Genomic DNA, 18955 nt, shown 5'->3' with positions numbered 1-18955 from the left:
TTTATTGTCACTTCAAACCGTGGCACTTCTGGCTTGCCCTGGTGAGCTGTCGCTGGAGGATTGCCTAAGGGGAAAATGGCTGTCCTAAAACCAGCCCTTTATTGAAAGAAGGGGGAATACACTCCTTGTCTGAATGCTTCTTCATCTGCACGTTCACCCTGTGAGTGTACAAACATTTAACCTGCTTCTGTTGGAGAAACTGTAAGAGCCTGAGCCCTGCAAGAGCGCTGTCTGCTTCCCCAGGAAGCCTGCTGGCTCCCATCCCGGTAGGGAGGGCTGTCTGGCTGCCTCTGGGTCTGCACTGGGGCCCTGTGCAGCTCTCACAGGCTTCAGTGAAGTCTGACAACTACCACAGCCTGTTGGAGACTTCAGCAGGGACTGCAGACAGCCTAAAGGGAAGAAAAAGCCTGAGATTTCAGCCCCTCAGAAATGGTCCAGGGCTATAAACGCCTTGTGCTCTTCATGTGTTTTGGCTATCCCAGGCATCAGTCGTGGGATCTGCACTGTGACTCTCTTGTGACCTGCAGGCTTCCCGCTCTCATCTGCCAGCCCTCCCCACATCACCCACTGACGTTTGGTGCAGGTCCTCCCCAGGATGTGACTCCGGCACTGCGAGGGTGGTTCCTGCACTAGGAGGGAAGGGTTCAAAACCACCCGGGGCTCCACTGACAGGAAGGGTTCCTTTGCCTGCCCCTACGCAGGGCACCTTCCCTGGGAGGGCTGTTTGCAGTCTGGGTCTTCTCACCTGCAGCTGAGATCATTTCTCAGGGATGCAAAGCCTGCACTGGTGGAGATGGCACTGGGGCAGGATTTGAGCTGAAGAGTTGCAAATTATCATTACATTCATCCCTGCTAATGGATCTAGGGCCTAATGCCAGCTTTTCAACTTTTTCCAGCTGTGGAAACTGCTCCCAGTCAAGCCAAGTCTGGGCAGAGACCAGTGCTGGAGGATGCCCTGCCTGTGTTCCCATTCCTTGTTAAGTTCCCTCAGGGGACCAGCTCCAGTTTCCTGAGGAGATGTCTTCTTTTCTAATGAGTGCCCTTGGGGCTTGCCTGGAGTTTTTGGACTGTGCAGTGTTACTTGTCAAAACTTTGATTTTTCTTTTTTTTCCCAATTGCTTGTACCCGTCACCAGTCATAGTGAAATTCTGCAGCAGCCCCTGTGAGAAACAGGCAGTTCCTTTGCCTGATCAGTAACTTTTTGCTCTGTCATACTGCACTGTAGTGACAGAAGGTCACTCAACGGTGACAGTGAGATCTTTGAGTATTTACCTGATCTCTGGCAGGAGGGCAGCTTCCTCCACTGCTATTGGTTCCAGTTTTTTCCAATTTCATGTCAGAGAACATCAGCCTAATTCCAGCTGAATCTCACCTGGTTCATTTAAGAGGAGACACTGCTGACACCATGAAACAAGTTACTACAGCTGCCTCATCCATGTGCCCTGAAGGGGCATCTTTGACACGGTGCTAGAAGATTTGAATTATCTTCCCTTTGAGCATGTCAGGGACAAGAGCAAGAGTGCAAGAGTCACCAGAATCTCCTGCTGGAGTCTGTCTTCCTGGGTCTTTAGCTCTATAATGTATTCACGTGCATTGAATGACTGAAGCTCCCCAAAGCAGCAGATCTGAGATGATCTTGGAGCTTTTCTTCAGAATTTGGGATGTGCTGAGGTCAATCTCTCAGTCTCCAATGACAGCTGCAATAGTGTCTTGCTGCCAGACCAAAGCTGATGCTCCCTTTCAGATGTGTTCTTGATCATATGGCAGAGATCGACGCTGAACGCCCCTTCCCCATCCTCACTTCTGTCGAGGACAACCAGGGATGTGCAAGAACACCATAAAAGAGAAGACATCTGTTCACTAAAGCAGAAGCCTCTGCCCTCTAAAGTATTTGCACTTCATCTCCCCATGTTTTTTTCAGCCTTCCCCACCCAGGCTGCTGACTCTTAAAGTAGCTGTTCCTTCTTTTCTTGGGACCTGATCTCACAGGGGGCTCTCAATCCAGTGTTTTGCCTTCTGAGCTCAGAGCTACATGGACTCTATGATAAAGACTGCCTTTTGTTGTTGTTGTTTTCCTCGTAAATGACCAGTAAGACTCATCCTAAATTCTTGTTAACGGTCATTTATAAGTTCTGATAAATCAAGGGAGTAATCGACTTTTTTCCCCTAATGTGGTACATCCAGAGAGGTCTGCTTGTACTAGCCGGGTAAGTTCAGTGGGCAGAAGTCTTGAAAAATAATCTTAGTATTGTCAGTCGTGACAATGAGAGGCATAAAAATAATACAGAGCCCTAGGACGGCCAGTTTGGAACAAATAATTGCTTTCTTGGCTTGCAGACAACCCTGTTCCCAAGCACCCTGGGTTATAATAGCATTTTGTCAGGTTTGTTAATCAGAAATGGAAAAATACAGCACAGCTAATCTCCAGGGCTGCCGAGTTAAGATGTGTACATGTGATACTGAAAGACCTGGACCTTCCCAGGAGTGGGATCATCCAGTTCAGAAAGGTGCCTGAGGATTATGGAAACCTACTGCCGACACTCCTCACCCTTCCTGTGCCGGCTCACCCCACAGCACGAGCTGTCACTCTGTGCTCGTGTGCTCTTTCAGCACCTGTAATTTAAAGGCAGGCAAGCAGCTGAGTACACACCGGAGACATAAAAGACAAACGACATTGGAAGCACAACCTCTGTCTAGTTTGACAGGTTCAACAATCGGGCTGTTGCTTCCCGTAGCATGCTGTCCCAGATCAAAGCGCTTGTACTGTTCCCTGGCCCCAGGTTTTTTTGGACAGGGCTACAGCACCAAGTACACGTCCTCATAACTCAACACCCAGCAATTATTTATGGACCTTCTTTTGGGGAGAGTTTGCCTGGTTCAGAGGAAATGGGCCATGATTACTAGGAGGCTGGCAGGCAGGTGTTTCCTGTGATACCTAGAAAAAGCCTGAATCTGACAAATTGAACAATCACTCAAACGCAAGATTGATGCTAAATATCAGACCTTTTACATGTACTTATTGTTCTCTAACCCTTTTGAACAGCTAGGGTGACTGAAGGTATCTTGATTTAAAGATACGACTGTACAAACAGTCCGTGGCTGGTTTTGAGCGTGAATTGGTGTGGAGAAAATCACTGTGCTGGAAAGTAATTGAAAACTTGCCAGAAAGCAGCAGCTTTCTGTGGCTGTGAAAGCCACTCACTGTTTGGATAAGTTAAGCTATTAGGCTTACTGTACTTATGCCTTCCCTGATCAAAACTGCCACTGGAGGGAATGAAGAGAAGGTGGCTGCGCCATTTTGATCTTGGGAGAGAAAACAAAGGTACGACAAGCTGTTGCTTTTCGCATGTTCAGTGAAGAGGGCGGGAAGGCTCATAGATGCAGATCTGTCACGACAGCGTGAGAGAAACCTTCCTCCAGCAGCTGCTCTGCTTAGGCATCCAACTATTTGAAAAACAAACAACAAACTAAAGGCAATGCCTTGTGCCCTTCACTGGCTGTTCAGTGCGTATTTTGGGGGGACAAACAATTTATTGTCTAACGACTAGAAACAGCTGGAGGGAATTCCACCTCACCTGAGGGAGGCAGGCTGCTGCCCCGACAAGCGCTTTGGCCAGCTATCGCTCGCTACAGCGCCCAGCTGTGTGCTGCCACCCTCAGCGTCTCGGGTATGTGTGTGTAAAGCCTCCACGTGACGCAAAGCCTCCCATCTCCTCAAGGACAAAATGAAGCGCTAAAACGCTGGATGGTGCAGATGAAGAAAAAATACGGCCAGTACGTACATGTCTCACTGCTGGCGTGTGCTCGGTGCCCGGAGCAGTGTAACAAGCCCTGGGCAGCTGTGGCGGGAGGACAAAGCACTGGGTACGGTCTGGAGGCCTGCTCAGGTGTTGGGTCAGTGGTGACTTACAAGATTAGGGCTACCTACATGAAGGTAGCCTCTGTCTGCCTTCGTTTGTGTGCTCGCTGATGCTGGTTGATCTCTGGAGAAATACACAAATATGCTTCCTTGTGTGAATCCTCCCGTAAAATAAATGCCTGTAACAGAAATATTTTGTTGGGAGTGAATAGTACTGATTGGCTTTGTCTTTACCCTGGGGTCTGAAAGAACATTTACAGGCTGTCCTCCAAGATCCACCAAAATTCAGGCTCTTAATTTAGCCCCTAGGGCTGTAATCTGGCCTTTGCTGTGTAAGTCACAGCGTGACATTTTCCTGATCTTGTAATCGCAAGGCCACGGTCAGTGCTAATGTCAGGCTGGAAAGGTTAAACCCTGTTTGCCTTTTTACCATTGTTCAGCTTCGAGTCATTTCCCTGCTGTGGAGCTGAGAGAGGCTGGACCTTAGTGGGGAGCACTCTGTGGCCTCAGTTTCGTCTCTCACGTCTGGTGCACTGGGGCCTGACCTGCCCAGGCAGGACTGCGGCCAGAGCATAAGACTTTGTGCCAGTCTATTGTTGTCTAGCAATGATTAAGGTAGCAGGCTTGTACCGCTCTCAGTAGGAGTAGCCCCTGAATCCTGCTCAGGGGATCCAAAGAACAGACGTAGGCACATTGTTCACCTGAATGCCACCCACACTAAATGAAATATCTGCTCCAGAAAACAAGTATTTAAAAAAATACCCACCTATAGTCATTGAAACATAATTATTAAAACCTTTTATGTTACTCTACAGTACAATGTAAATTGTTCCTTTCAATTAAATTTTGAAATACACTAGATTACATCATTTAAATAATTGCAAACTTTTAAGTTCACTATTAGTGGTAGCGGAGCTATATTTACATACACTTCTGAGATATTTCAGATGCAGTGTTATGTTCCAGTCCCTAAGTCAGTTAACTAACAGACTTTCAGTGTGGTTATACTGCTCTTCCACAGGTTCTACACATATTTGGGGTGCATGTGGCAGAGAGTAAGAACTCCTTTTATTCTTGCTTGCTATTTTTTTTTTTTGCTGTGTGCATGCAGCTGAATCTGAGCAAACTGATACCTACTTGATTTGGATTAAAGATGAAAGACCTTTCGTTTTAAACAAGTATTTTGACTGAATATACAGAGATGAACAATGAAACACAGTCCTTAGGAGTAGCAGTGGAAAACAATTTTCTCCAACATTCCTCCCCTGTTGCATAATACTGCACCTAATTTTGACCCTGACTTTACCTAATATGCTGATGAAGTATAGTCAATGGTGGAAACCTCTCTCATGTTGTCAAGACTGGCTTTCAACACGATCCATGCAATGGCAAGCATCATACATCATTCTCCTGCAGTGCAATATTAACAAGTTAAACTCAGTATTTTCCTCCTGAGATCTGCTCCTCGAGGGAAGCCCATCTCTGTATGTACATCAGCCACAAACAGGTTGTGAGTCCTGAGGCTGGAGACCAGAATTAGGCTGTGATGCTTGCTTTCAGTGCTGCTAAGAGTCTTTGTGGGCCAGGCTCCTCCCTGTGTTGTCCATGGAGAAGAGCAAGTTCAAGCCACCGAGGCTCTTGATGGTCCTTGCACATGGCACTGGTCAAGCCAAGTCTCCCTGCATGCTGCCCGTGCAGGACTCAGGGCCTGGTGTGAGGGGTGCTGATCATGATGTTGGGCAGCGCGTTCCGCCGCTTCTTCCAGGAGCCCAGCTCCCTTGAGTACCGCCTGATCTGCCTAAACCAGTGGTGAGTCCGTGCCCGGTCACTATCCCGGAACACAAATGCCTCCCGCCTGATCTCAATGAGTTCAAAAGTGTCATCACAGTCAGGATCAGTGGAGACGATGCAATTACTCAGCCTCAAGGGCTCCCTGAGCAAATGGAACTTCCCGTTATTTTTGTCCCTGATGAGTACCAGCACGGCGTCCTTCACGGGCCCTGGCTCGGCTGACTCCAGGCTGGACTCAGACACACGCTTCATGTTCACCAGGAGGAGGACCTGCATGTTCTGGAACTTCAGGGTCTTGCTGCCTTTCTTCACCCACTGGCCGTCAGGGGGCTGGGCCAGCTGCAGTGACCCCTCCATCACAAATCGTGTCTCCTCCCGCAGCCAGCCTACAGTTTTGAGGGCAGTTTCTCTCATCTCGATGTTGATGACTTCCCTCTTCTTCTTGCTGTCCTGGCGAAACGATCGGAGGGTCCACGTGTTCCCCTCCTGCTTGGTTTTCATGTTGATGTGCTCCAGGTGGGACTCGATGCGGCTCTTGGCCTCCCGCAGGCTGCCATGATCTGGGTGGTATTCAGTGGTGGCCTTGATGATTCTGCTGAGCAGCAGTGGGTACTTGGTGACTCTTTGCAAAGGGGCCATCAGGAAGGACCTCAAGTTCATCCGTCGCAGTGCTGTGTTGTCGTTCTGGGAGACATTGAGGAATATTCTGCAGGGATTTAAGAAGAGAGAATGAAATGGTGGCTGTTCTGCCAGCAGATGCTGAAATCCTAAATGCAAATGAACACTGTGGTCCTAACAGCTGCTGGGCACTGCAGCCCCCACTCTGGTTTTAACAGCCTTGTGAATTCTGTCTTCTCAAAAACCAACAAGAATTGCTGCAGCTGTGCTCAGCTGCAGAACAGCGATGAGGTGTCTGGGACGCTAGCACATAACATCCTAGCAGTCTTCTATTAAATCATTGTAACACAAGGAGGGTGTGGTCTTTCTCTGGTACACACTGATGGAGGCCTGAGGCAGATACATCAGCTTGTATCAGATTACATTAATTTGTAGCTCCTTTCATCATTTGATTACAAAGCACTCTAAACAAAAATTTGGTACTCTCATCATTTTAAGCTGTTGCAGTGGAAGGAGAAATGACTCGCCTGATGTTGCCCAATAGGCCAGGGCTAGGAATGGGAAACAAATTCAAGTCATGCATGCTTCACACAGCGGCTTTCCCCAGTGGAAATCCAAACCATGGTCTGGTGCAGGGTCTGAGGGCTGTTCTCAGCTGGGTGTTATTTGGTGACGGTTCAGCACAGCGGTCAGTGGGCAAACACTGCTACCACAAAATACAGTACACAGCTGGGGACCAACTGACTCCTCAATGGAGACAGCAAGGACTGAGTACCTTTTGGAGAAGAAATTACTCTCCTCACCCCAAGAGAGAGAAGCTCATCACTGAAGAACTTTAGCATCAAAACTCTGATCTAGCTGAGCTGACAAGGTCTTCACCCTCAGCCTGGTGCCTTCCTGTCCCCAAAGCCTGGAAGAAGACGCTCATCCCTTTTCTCACCTGAGCAACTCTTTCTCCTTCTCCAGTGCGTTGAGCATATTCACAGAGGAGGACTGCTGAAGACAGTAGGTCTGAAAGGCTGGCAGCATGTTGACGAACTCTAGAAATATTTCGCCGATGCACACGGTCATCAGGTCATCATCACCCTGCAAGCATGCAATACAGCCCCTGCTGGGTTAGCTCAGGAGAGGCACAAGCCTGGAGCCTGCGTTCAGTCTGATAGGCACGAACCTACTGCAGCATCTGGTGACCACCAGACCAAAGGTAGAACTCCCTGGCGGAAAGGCAGTCCCTGCAGGTCCGGGGGAAGCAGTGCATGGGGAGGGGAAGGAAAGCTGGTCTAACTGCTTGTTCTTCTACACATAAAGAGCCATCTTCTCTGCTTCTGTGGGCTCAGCCAGCTCACCAGAGCAGGGGCTCCAAGGCCAGAGGCCAGAGTGAGCCTGCCAGTCAAGAGGGTGTACTGGGGCCCTTCTTGCTGGCAGGTCTGCCATAAGGGTAATGCAGCAGTGCATAAACTAACAGAGAGCGTTTAGGAGCAAATGGGCAGGGAAGGCATGTTACTCAGGTAACAGACATGGCACTTAACAACTTCTGCAGTTGTTCACAGCAACTGGCCTGGCTGGGAAGCAGTCTCCTTCAGTTGTACTCTTACTGGCTACTTTGATGCCTAAATGAAAAATAATTTCATGGTAAACTGTTCTCTGATTTCTGGATGTGTAATAAAATAAGGGAATAGTAAGAATCTGGTGCCACATAATGCTCTTAGCTTTGTCAAGGTGTATGCTGACATGCTCTGCAATCACTACTCATTTCAGCAGCAAGAGAGGGAGCAGTTCCCTGGCTGCTGGTGGCTTTTTGGTGCAGTACTGAGCTCTGACTGCAAAGGCAACATGGAAGAGGAGATAGGGAAACCCACAGCTGTTTGTAGAAGCCATTGTCTCACTAAATTATTCACAGGGGACATCACACCTGCAGTGCACATCTGTCTTCACTGTGCCAGGTGCATGAGAGTGGTTGTCAAAGTTACCAGCTTTTGAGATGTGTCACTCAGGCTGACATGCAGGGTTTCGGGGAGGGAGAGGAGGGATGTGTTTCCTAGAGAAGAAAACATCCTGGTGAAACTGACAGAGCAACAAGTGGGGTTTGGTTCCTTGAAGAAAGAAGGGTGTGGAGCTGTTTATACATCCTCTGCAGTGACTGTCTGCTGCTCTAGAGTCTTATTTCTATTTCTCTGCCCTCTGACCACCACGCTGGTGGGGCAGGAAAGTTCCTTGTGTAAGGCAGGGTGCATCAGTAGAAGCAACTGGTACACAGAGGCATAAGGGCCAACTGTCGCCAGAACAGGGAGCAGCCTGTGCTGCTTGGCCCCGCAGCCAGCCTAGAGGCAAGCTGCAATTAACTGCAACCCAAGGCAAAGACACCCAAGCCAGACTGAAGAGAGCCAGCTCAGGGTTGCAAGAGCGTGGCCTGTCAGCCAGACCAAGCTGAGCTCTGTGCCCCCATGGTCACACTCTTATCAGTGTCCAAGCTAACTGGCTTAAAGCTAACTTTGGTAATGGGACAGTTAGGTCCTGTTAAGGAGATAAATGAGCTAGACTGCTGATGGCCTGCTAATGTCAGTAGCATTACCACAGCAGAGAGTGAGGCCAGCAGCTGTGACCTGGCACAGGCCTACTGAAATCACTGGTTTACAAGAGCTGAGGGAGCAAGGAACTAGGTAGATGACCAGAACCCAGGAGTCCTACCTCCGGTTCCTCTGCTCCACCTATGCTGCCTCACTAATACAAAACTTATTCCTGTCTGCCTGGTCCGGCCCCTTTAGACCACGCAGCATCATACCTGGTCAAAGGCTTGATCGATTTCTTCCTGGAGTATCTCCAGGAAGTTCTCGTTGAGGTCGATGAGCTCCTGGATGTTGCTGAAGATGCCCAGGAGCTGCTCCTGGCTCAGCAGCCCAGCTGCCTGCATAGGGAGATAGAACTCCTCTTTGATGATGCGCAGGTCCTCTCCATAGCTGGCCTCTGTGTTGACAAACTCCAGCACAGACTCCTTGCGCTCCGTCCTGCGCTTGCGGCACTTCTCGCAGAGGTCAGCCCGCCTCTGATTGCAGTTCTGCACATCTGTCTCCACCGGGAGGTCCCTTTCTCCACAGTCGGTGCAGGGACGATGGGCTTCCCAGGCCTGCAGGGAGCTCAGCGTTTCAGATGCTCTGTTCCTCCACTTTCTGGCTGGCATCTGGCCGATGCCACTATCTGCCCTCTCCACATCTTTTGACTTGGTCCGTGTGGCCTCGCTGGGATCCAGGTCGTCCTGGACATCGTTCACACCAACAATCCCGCTGTCCGTGCTCAGGCTGCTGACATTGCTCCAATGATGTCTGGAGCGGAGGGAGCCACGTGGGGCGCGGCGGGTCTCATCGAAGCTGCCACCATGGCCAAGGTTGGCTTTTGCTACCACTGGACCTGAGAACAGACACAAATCATTACAGGCACTGCCAGCCGCACAGAGCCCACCTGAGGCGCTCAAGCTGGCACAGCCATGGGTGGGAGGAACCCTGGGGGGGTGGGCTAGATCTGGTGAAAGCAGGGCTGTTAGCTGTCTCTCCTCTTTTGCTGCTGAGACTGGCGAGAGTCAGAAGTAAATGTTTCCCGGGTGAAGCCCAGGGCCTGTCATCCCTGCCCTGCCCATACCTGTGAACTCATTTGGGCTCTCTCTTCCCCTGCCACCTGCCAGGCAGGGACAGAGACACAGCAGAGTAGATCCTGATTTCTCGCACACCTGGGTTAAACCCAGAACGCTTCCCTCCCCCAGGTCAGCAGAGTTACTCCATATTTACACCAGCATAGCAAGGCTCAGCATCTGGCCCATCAGCCCCCTTTGAGCGTGCAGAACGTGGGTACCATAGTCTCGCTCCTGCCGGCGCTTCTGTGCGTGCTGCCGTGCTGCAGCTGCAATCTTCAGCTCCAGCTGCTTCCTCTTCACCGAGTCTGTCGGCATCGGGTCACTGAAGTGCGGCCGCAGCCGGCACTCCCGCTGGGCCTTGGCACCATCCGTGCTCTCATGGACAATGTCGGAGCTGGATCGGCGGCAGCCAGGACTGGGCGTCTGCAAGAAAGGCAAGTGGGTTTGGAGCAAGGCGGTGGTCCAAGCAGGACCCAGTTTGCAGCCACTGGACTTCAGTTGCCAAAGGAGAGAAAGAAAACTCATCAGCGGTGAAATTGTTAAATGCAGCTCTGATACACGTTCATTAGGAAATGTGACCCCCCAGGTCCCTCTGTCTTGCTTAGTCCTAACAGCAACGACCCCTCTGCCTTTGCTGTTGTGTAGCTCTGAATACAGTGGCTCCGGGTGGCTGGATCACAGCTGTCAGATAACCATGAAGAAGTCAACAGCACAGCCCTGGCTAAGGGCCTAAAGGGGAGCTGAGTCTGTCCTCCAGGTATCTGACCTAGCTTGTCTCTGTTCCGTGAACACTTCAGCGCTGCTGGGTCAGGACCTCCAGCCTCTACGCCTTACCTACATTCGTGGTTTGACCAAGTGGGGACTAGGAGCGAGGCTGTCTGATCTCCTGGGCAGCACAGCAATGAGGGGCTGGTGGCATGCTGAAAGCCATGAAAGGGTTATTGCTGAACTTCCTGCAAGAGATGCCGCGGCAGAGAGGCAGAGGCACAAAACTGACTCCTGTTTCATTAACTGTAATAAAAAAGGCACTAGAAATGCTTCTAACAGAGTTTAATCACTAATGGGAATTGGTGTGATCTCAGATCCCAGGCTCCCAGCCCGCCCAGTTCCTACAACAAAGGGATCCTTTAGAGCTTGTGACAAGAAAAAAAATCCTGAACACAGCCCAAGATGAGAGGGGAATTCCTCTCCCTTACATTCCCTGCAGGTGGAGTGTCGCTGGATGTCTCATTGCTTGGCTTGTCCTCCCAGGTCTCTGTTGCCATGGACATCGCTGTGGGCTGCTGGCTGTCCTCGGGAGGTGGGAGATCAGCTTCCCTCAGATCACACTGTCCCTTGGAGGGGGATTTGGCAGCAGTCTCAGCATTGCAGCTGCAAGGGAAGAAGCAGACTCTGATGAACGTCACGTATACGGTTCACCTGACGTTCCTGACACAGATGAGACTGAGCAGCAAGCCCAGGTTCAAACAAGCAGCTGCAACAGTTCAGGGAAAGCGCAGGCAGGAATCTAGACTGGTCAGCATGGATGGCTGTGTGTGTGATTCAGGGGCTCTAAACACAACTCAATTATAGCAGTGAAAATTGGGTAACTGCACTCATGCCAGCATCAGTCTGGGATATCAAGTCTCAGGTGTTCAGGGGGCATTTTTGTGTCCATAAAACACAAGGTTCTCCCACAGGGACCAGAAAAACCTTTTTCTAAGTAGGCCACATCCATATTTGCTGCTATTTAAAGAGATGTTGTCAACACAGAAACCATATTGCTCAATTGGAAGAAAATCACCTGCTAAAAACCATAATACTTTGAAGAGATTAGAGGATTAAAGGAGCTTTCCCTCTATTTTTCATCTCATATGATCCCAAGCCCGCTGAAACCACTGGAAAGATTCCCTCTGCTTTCAGTGGACTCAGGATCAGGCCTTTTGGTGCACTTAAGTCTTGAAAAGATTGGCAGAGTCTGTTGCTCTCACTTGGCATTTCTGGGATGCTTTTATTCATGGCTTTCTGGTGCTAATGAGGGCCTGGCCTGGCTGATACAGGCAGTCCGTTCCAGCCCCACGTTCCCCTCTCTGTAGACAACACCACCTCTCCAGACAGACACAGTCTGGTGCAAAACCACTGACTTGACAGAGTAGTTGACAGGCTGTAGTTTGTGATACTACTTGTGACACATTTTTTTAACAGACTCTCTAAGACACCTTATTTCCATGCATAATGAAACCTGCTTGGAAGAATATTAATTTTTTCATTTGGGGTTTATTTAATTTTTATGGGCTTGGATTCCTTTAAAAAGAAAGGTTGTGAGGACTGGATATGGATGCTTGCACATACAGGAAGCCAATGTCTGGAACGTATTTCAGGTTATGCATGTATTTTATGCTTAACAAAAGTCTCCTATGACAAAAATCTGCTGCTTCTTAAAGGCTTCACTTGTGAACTTACGCTGGTAGGTCATACTGCTAATGTGCAATTACAACAGTGTCAGCTACAAGCAAACACATGAGACAGATGGGCATTTTCCTTACAATGAATGACAGTTGGCTCCGATAACAAACCATCAGCCAATACTGAAATTGCTGAAGAGGGAACAAATCTCCCAGAACACAAACTGGCTCTGTTGTCATGCCAGAAAAGTTGGTTTGAAACTTTCCAGCTGATGCTTTTCATCTTCCTCCATTTATGCTTCCAGGTCCCAGCTGACACTACCAGAGGATTTACCAACTTAAAAAGAGTTTAGCCATGGCTGTGCAGCAATGGCACACCGCTAACAGCAGGTTCCTGGCTTTTGCTTTTTTGCTGTGCTAACTCCCTGCCATATGTGGATTTGCAAACATCACTTCACTCCTCCAGGCCTCCTCTCCCCAGCCTGCAGAAAAGGGATATCAACATCAGCAGTGTCATGGAGCAGTCTGTAGTACGGGCTGCATTAGCCCCCGTACAGGAGGGCTGCAGTCACACAGCGAGGCTGTGGTCCCACCATGGTACTGGTCTGGCCTTAGAGGTTCCTGTCTCCTTCTCCCTGCCGTCCCCAGCCACATTTGGGGTACCACTCCCTCAGCCGGTCCAGAGTAGCTGTCTGTGTGGCCATGATCTAAAATCAGTCTTGAAATGATCTGGGTGTAAAAAAATATCCTCCCTCACGTATTCCCAGCCAGATCATTTCACTGATGTTTCACTGAGTTGGGCAAAGTATGAATACTTCAGCTGGGCACACCTGTGAGAGGGAAGGCAGAGGTTAAGGAGCAAGAAAGTTCTTGAAGAAGATCTGCCACCGCTGGAAAACCAGCATTTCCAAAAGCTGCTCCTGCTCAAGCAGCTTCTGGTTGAAACACGCAGAAAGAAGGGACCATTCTGAGGCACAGAGAGCCAATGGGATGTGTCCAAGGTCAGCAGCAGTGCTCAGAACTGGAATATTATCTTCTCTTCTTGATCACACCACCTCCCACCATACAGACCATACTCTCAAAGTAAAGCTGAGCTTTCATTTGTCATTTTTACAGTGTTTCAAGATCGTCCACTTGAACGTGGAAAGTACTCCAGAGTATTACTGCTCCTCTAAGTGAAGCTGACAGCAACTCTCTGCTAATAAGGTGTGCAGACCAGATGCCATCGCTTATTGTGGTTTCCATAACCCAACAGGGATATTCTAAAAAAAATCCCAGACATGACCTGCAGTGGGGGTAAGAGCCAATACTACCCAGAGAGCTGAGCTAAGGAAGTGTGACTGGAGACTGAGAAATTCAACCCACCCCATGGTTGGTCAGCTAAAGGTAAGGAAGGCAATGATGCAGAGCCCTCACTGTGTGAAAAGAGATTTCCTCATCCCTGGTTTGACTGCTCTACTTCTAGTTGTGATTAGATCCCTCCTCCATGATATACTGGCTATGAGGTGTTGGGGCAAGTGCTGCTCCATGGAGCAGTCACTGTGCACCGCACCACCGGTGTGATCAGAGGGATGTAGGCGAAACAGGGAGGATACAAGCAGTTTTATAGAACCACATCTTAGGGCTGCTCCTTTAACCTTTGTCCCTGGCTTAGCAGGAAGAGAGGACATTGCCAAGAAAACAGGATTTTGCCCCTTCCTCCCGGCGCCTCCCCCTGGCAGAGATCTGGGCTGTTAACAGGTCCGCACCAATGCCTGTTCAAGCACTCCCCCCTGCCCTCACGCAGAGCTGCAGAGTGGGGGGACTCTGGAATGTTTCCTTCTGTGGGATCAAATCACTTATTGGGATAGAAGTTTTATGCCTGGGGTTGGTGTCAGTTTTCCCTGCTCTTCCTAGGACAGGTGATGCACTCCGGCCAGCACAGGGAGGACAAGGTCTTCCTGAATGTCCTTTTAAATCTCTGGGCCACCATCTCTGAATCTCATGAAAGCACTGGCACTAGGTGTGTGGTGTACAACTGGAAATGCACCTGCTTTCCTTCACGGTCTCTATGGGCCTCTTTGTGGTTGTACCATTGTCCAGGCCAGCAGTTCTCAGCCCTCTCCACATGTTCCTGACTGTTTCTGCCACTCCTTCCCTGCTGGCACCTGCCTTCCAGACTTGGAGTCCTCTGCTATGGGAAGTTGTTATGGTACCCACCATCCTGGTGTCATCCCAAATACACGCCATCACTCTATTCAAGTAGCCTTCTTTCTTAGTCATGTCCTTTGCTCCCTTGTGCAGGTTTTTGTTGTTACCTTGTCCCCCATTTCATAGACAGGAACCCCAGGTCCTTGCATGTCCTTATCCTGAGCAATTTGCTGCTTAAACAATTTCAGAAAGTGGACTACATATTGAAATGTCTACAGCATTTCCACCTAGATCTCAACACCCTTTGCCAGCCAGGACTACAACTTAAGCTAAAAGTATGCAGTAACATATGAGGGGGCTAAAGCCACCATAATTATGAAGCTGAAAATCAAATGTCCACTGATGAAATATTAAGCCATTTTAATGAGTCTTAAGTAATTAACTATGAATTAATAGGGGGGCAATTAACTTACCAGACAAAACTGCTTTGTAAAACTGTAACACTTACACAGAAACACTAGAAAGAGAAGACAATTTCAGCTATTTTATTCTGTGATGCTCCATCACAGCATCTCTATCAAAGCCTTGTTGAGCTCAGTATCTGTGGAAATCAGCTCATTTCATTTGAGACTTAGAAAAAATGTGGCCTGGATGTCAACGATCATAATTTAGGACCCAAAACATCCAGACAAAAAGTCTCGCATCTCTGCAGTGAGAATCAGCTTGAGTTGTAAGTTAGTATTCAAGCACATTACATTCTCAGGTGAAAATGATGGAAAATTGAGAAATTTCCAGACAAAGGAAACTGGAGTTTCCCACTAACTAGTACTTTGGCACTGTCAACAGATTTGTTTTCCTCCTGGTATTCTGAAGAAATTATAATCTTTACCATTAATTGTTATTACTATGGAAAATAAACAGGCCAGGGTGGTTCCTTCACTGGAACCACTGTCATTCTCATTTTTAGTTCAATTATCATTTTGGTGTTAATAAAATCACCTCATATATTTTAACAAATCCAACTAGAGAGACTGAACGCATTCACCGAAACAAAAACCACTGCAGATATTAAAAGCACAGGAACTACACTGAAACCATAAAGGCCCTGGGCAGAAAGTATTTGGAGGCTGGGAGACTAATGGGAAGAAAAATCATGTGCACTACCCATTTCCTGAATACTTTGCTATGGTGCATCTCGGGCACCAGCTCGGAGACAGCTGTTCTCAAACTCTTACTCATGGCTTGTGCCATTCTGTGTATTTCACTTCACATCCATGATAAAAATAGCCTACTCAATGAAAACAGTTGCATACCATAACTTTCTCATCTGTTTCTTCATTGGGTTTTCACACTCTAGAACAAAAGCACAAAGGCTGGGCTGGACAGCTGAAGGAAGCATTTAGGGCTCTGACATCACCTATTTCCCTTTGAATTATAAAGTTGCAGAAGTATTTCTACTTGTCACTCTAGCTCTGTCTACATGCGGAGCTTCAGCTCCACAAAAGTTCTTTCAGACAACTCTGACTCCAGTGCAGAAGTCCCTATCATCTCCTCTAAAACCTATGTTCAGTCTCAGAGCTCTAGCGTTCCAGAAATACCAAGCCAGTGTACAAGCTTGATGCCCTGGCGTCTCACACACCACATATGTGGATGTCAGAAGCAGCAAGAAACCAAGTCAAATGTAATTCTTGGCAAAGCCAGTCCTGAAAGCCAAGCATACGGAAACAAACCACCAACACTTACTTCTCCTTTTCCTATCAGCCTTATCTAGTGATAAGACAGTGACAATTGCCCCAAATTCCTAGCTTCCAGAGCTTTGCTGATTCCTGTTGGGCCACCTGCACAACAAATGGAAAGAGATCCCCATTTCTTTGGCAGGAGGGAGGTAACAGGACTGCAGTGTCCAACACCAGGATAGAGAAAGCAGTCCTTGTGAACGTCTTACCCAGAGAAGGTGAAAACCCTGATCGGAAAGAGGGAGGAAGGCTTTATGCAAGTATTTTCTCTCACTGCTTATGCTGAGTTGGCAGAAGGACAGTATATGCAAGTACTTTCAACTGCTGCCTGTGCTGGTCTCCAGCGGGTGGTTAAAGACTCGTAGCGGCCATCTTGCTCTTCTTTGTTTGTCAGTTCGCTACATACAGGCAGCAAGTGAAAGCACTTGTTGCTGCATGTCACACTACCTAGGTTCATGTCCTGCAGTAGTGGGACAGACTCTGCATCTTTTTTCAGAGGAATCATATTAGTACTTTGTATCCCTTGGCTGTCCTCTACTTTTAACAGATGTTAAAAAAAAAAGACATTTCAACAATTCATTACAGAAATAAAACAGGTGGGAAATTGGGTGTCAGGACTACTAATGGCTGCTGTCTTAACAAGATTAGGGTGTACAAAAAGGCAAAGTCTAGATGAAAACGCTGTTTGATGTTTAAGCCCACGCAAAGATGTTTAAGCTCAACAGCTTAAAGACATGTCCATGTGGCTATCAGAGACCCTAAGATGAAAAGCTCTGCCAACAGCGTATTTATGCTACAGGAGTTAAATGCACATAACGGGAAAGAGACCAGATCGTTAACAAGGGAACTGCTTTCAGGTGACCCCACAGAGCATGTTACCTTTTCTTAATAAGTTCCAGGGCTGAACCTATGAATTCATCCTTCATTTTTTGTAGCTTAGCTCCATAGCTGGATAAGTCTGTGGCTTCTAACAGCAGCGATGAACAGCAAGAGGACTGGGCTTCTGAAGCCAGCGACTGCCCTGCAAGGTGGAGGACATCATTTAATTGTCTTGTCTCTCCTTTCTGCTGCTCATCACTGAAGATGTCCTGCCCAGTTCTGTGTATTGCTACTGCCTGTAAAGGAGACCGTGGAATAGGGCTAGAGCAAATGGGGACCGGTGATCTATCCGGGCTGGAGATCTGGAAGGTTCCGTCCTTCACCTCAGGGCTGCTCATCCTGGAATCATCCCATGTGGCTGGATATCGGGAAAATCCAGCAGAGGTATGGTTTTCATGGAATACATCATCATCATCCTCCACTGTGACAGTGGTTTCATTCACACCTTTGGTCCCCAGAGCTTCTGGACAGACATTCTTATTGTTCTCCTCCTCCAGGGTCTGGTTTGCAGACAGACTCTTATTCAAGCAATCTGTTGGCCCACTGCTGCTGGCAGATGAATTTGCCTCCTTGCTTCTCATCTGCTTGAATTCCTCAAAGGTGGGTATGTAGAGCCTCCCTTTGCAGTGGCCTTTCTTGCTCTGTCCCGATGCAGCTTTGACATCTGCTTCCCCACTATATTGTTCCAGGGTTTCTGCTGTTCTGGATTTGGCCATCTCATGGCTTCCCCCAGCATGCTGAAGGGGCAAATTGGGGGAGCTATTCTGCCTTCGGAGCTGAAGCCTCCTCTGAGCCTCCTGCTTGATGTCTTCTGGACTGGTGATCCTGTGTGCAAAACACAGTCTCTGCCCTGCTGTGAGGCTGTGCCTAAGAGCAGTGTGTTCCACCAAAACCGTGCAGCAGTTGACAGCACAACCGTTCTTGTACTGCCGGCACATCTGGCATTCAAAAAACTCCCGGGCCATCAGGTCAGGCAGGGCCACCTGTGGACGCACTGGCTTACAGGGCTCTGCCACCTTACTGCTGTGCAGCCTCAGCTTCTCCTTCAGCTCTTTTTTGGCATCTCCATGTAGGGCTCTTTCCTCAGCAGAAGGGAAAAGCCACTGAGGCACTTTGGCAAAGGGAGGGAAGAGCACATTTTGTGCCGATTGCGATGTCTGTTTAGCACGGAGAGAAAGGTTTCTCAGAGAGTCTGATGTGCTCTGTACTGGGGTCACACCCACGCTGGCTTCTGTCCACTGACTGGTGCCTCTATAGCGAAAGATGATCTCATTATCCAGGCTCCGGCAGTGAGAATACAGCCCAGAGTCAGCAACCGTTGACCAGTGAAGGTTCTCCACGCTCCGATACATCCGGTTTTCCACAGGACTGGCCAAAGGTGCCTTGCCTGTGTGGCAGGAGTCTAGAGTGTGGAAGTTCCCAGAAAAAATATGAGTGTCTAGGTTCTTTAGTGGATGCATGCTGCTAACGGAAAAATCCTTTAAGCCATGTTGCGCATAGAGCTGATTATTTTGGCAGCTCAAGATCACCCGGCAGTGTTCCTGTCTCTCATCAACACTGATGTATGTCATAGCAAATGCACATGGAGGCTCTAAGACAGTGGCGTCTAGGGGGAGAGGAGGGAGCTGGGGTGTCGCTTAGATGCCAGTCAATGTCCACAGACCACAGACAGCAAAGTGTGCTGCTGGGTACTCACATAAGAGAGCTCTCACATGGGTTGAGTCGCCATGCGTAGGAGACCTGTGAATGGAAGGAAAGATGAGTTACTGAAGCAGCCTGGTGATGACTCGCAGGATGCAACAGCAGGTCTGCTTCCAGGGAACACAGAAGCCAAACACCAGCATCCTGGGTAGAAACAGAGCAGCCTAACTAGCAGACAAGCTGCGGGGCTTGGGGCAGGGCATCTTTTCCATCTCTAGCCAACAGTGGCCTT

General features: G+C 48.7%; 1 protein-coding gene across 1 annotated transcript; it reads right to left on the bottom strand.

Moving 5' to 3' along the window:
* Nucleotides 1–5560: 5560 nt before the first annotated feature.
* On the bottom strand, nucleotides 5561–18593 carry LOC104348002 (uncharacterized). The gene is made up of 6 exons (XM_009953180.2): nucleotides 17023–18593; nucleotides 11090–11264; nucleotides 10112–10316; nucleotides 9051–9673; nucleotides 7209–7354; nucleotides 5561–6356 (listed from the first exon to the last, which is right to left on the bottom strand). Exons 1-6 carry the CDS (start codon nucleotides 18591–18593, stop codon nucleotides 5561–5563), a joined length of 3516 nt encoding a protein of 1171 aa, XP_009951482.2.
* Between the last annotated feature and the right edge of the window lie 362 nt (nucleotides 18594–18955).

This window comes from Leptosomus discolor, chromosome 5 (assembly GCF_034619465.1).
Source record: "Leptosomus discolor isolate bLepDis1 chromosome 5, bLepDis1.hap2, whole genome shotgun sequence".
Classification (NCBI taxonomy): domain Eukaryota; kingdom Metazoa; phylum Chordata; class Aves; order Leptosomiformes; family Leptosomidae; genus Leptosomus; species Leptosomus discolor.
Note: the sequence above shows the minus strand (reverse complement) of the source record. Positions and strands in the feature narration are given on the sequence as shown.

What these genes read in the sequence shown, in the direction of transcription:
- LOC104348002 (XM_009953180.2), bottom strand. Translation starts at nt 18,593, where the DNA reads ATGACATACATCAGTGTTGATGAGAGACAGGAACACTGCCGGGTGATC. An exon ending in ACACTCCACCTGCAGGGAAT is followed by an intron (nt 10,317 to 11,089) that starts GTAAGGGAGAGG and finishes CCTTTCTTGCAG; the next exon opens with ACGCCCAGTCCTGGCTGCCG. An exon ending in CCGGCAGGAGCGAGACTATG is followed by an intron (nt 9,674 to 10,111) that starts GTACCCACGTTC and finishes GTCTGTTCTCAG; the next exon opens with GTCCAGTGGTAGCAAAAGCC.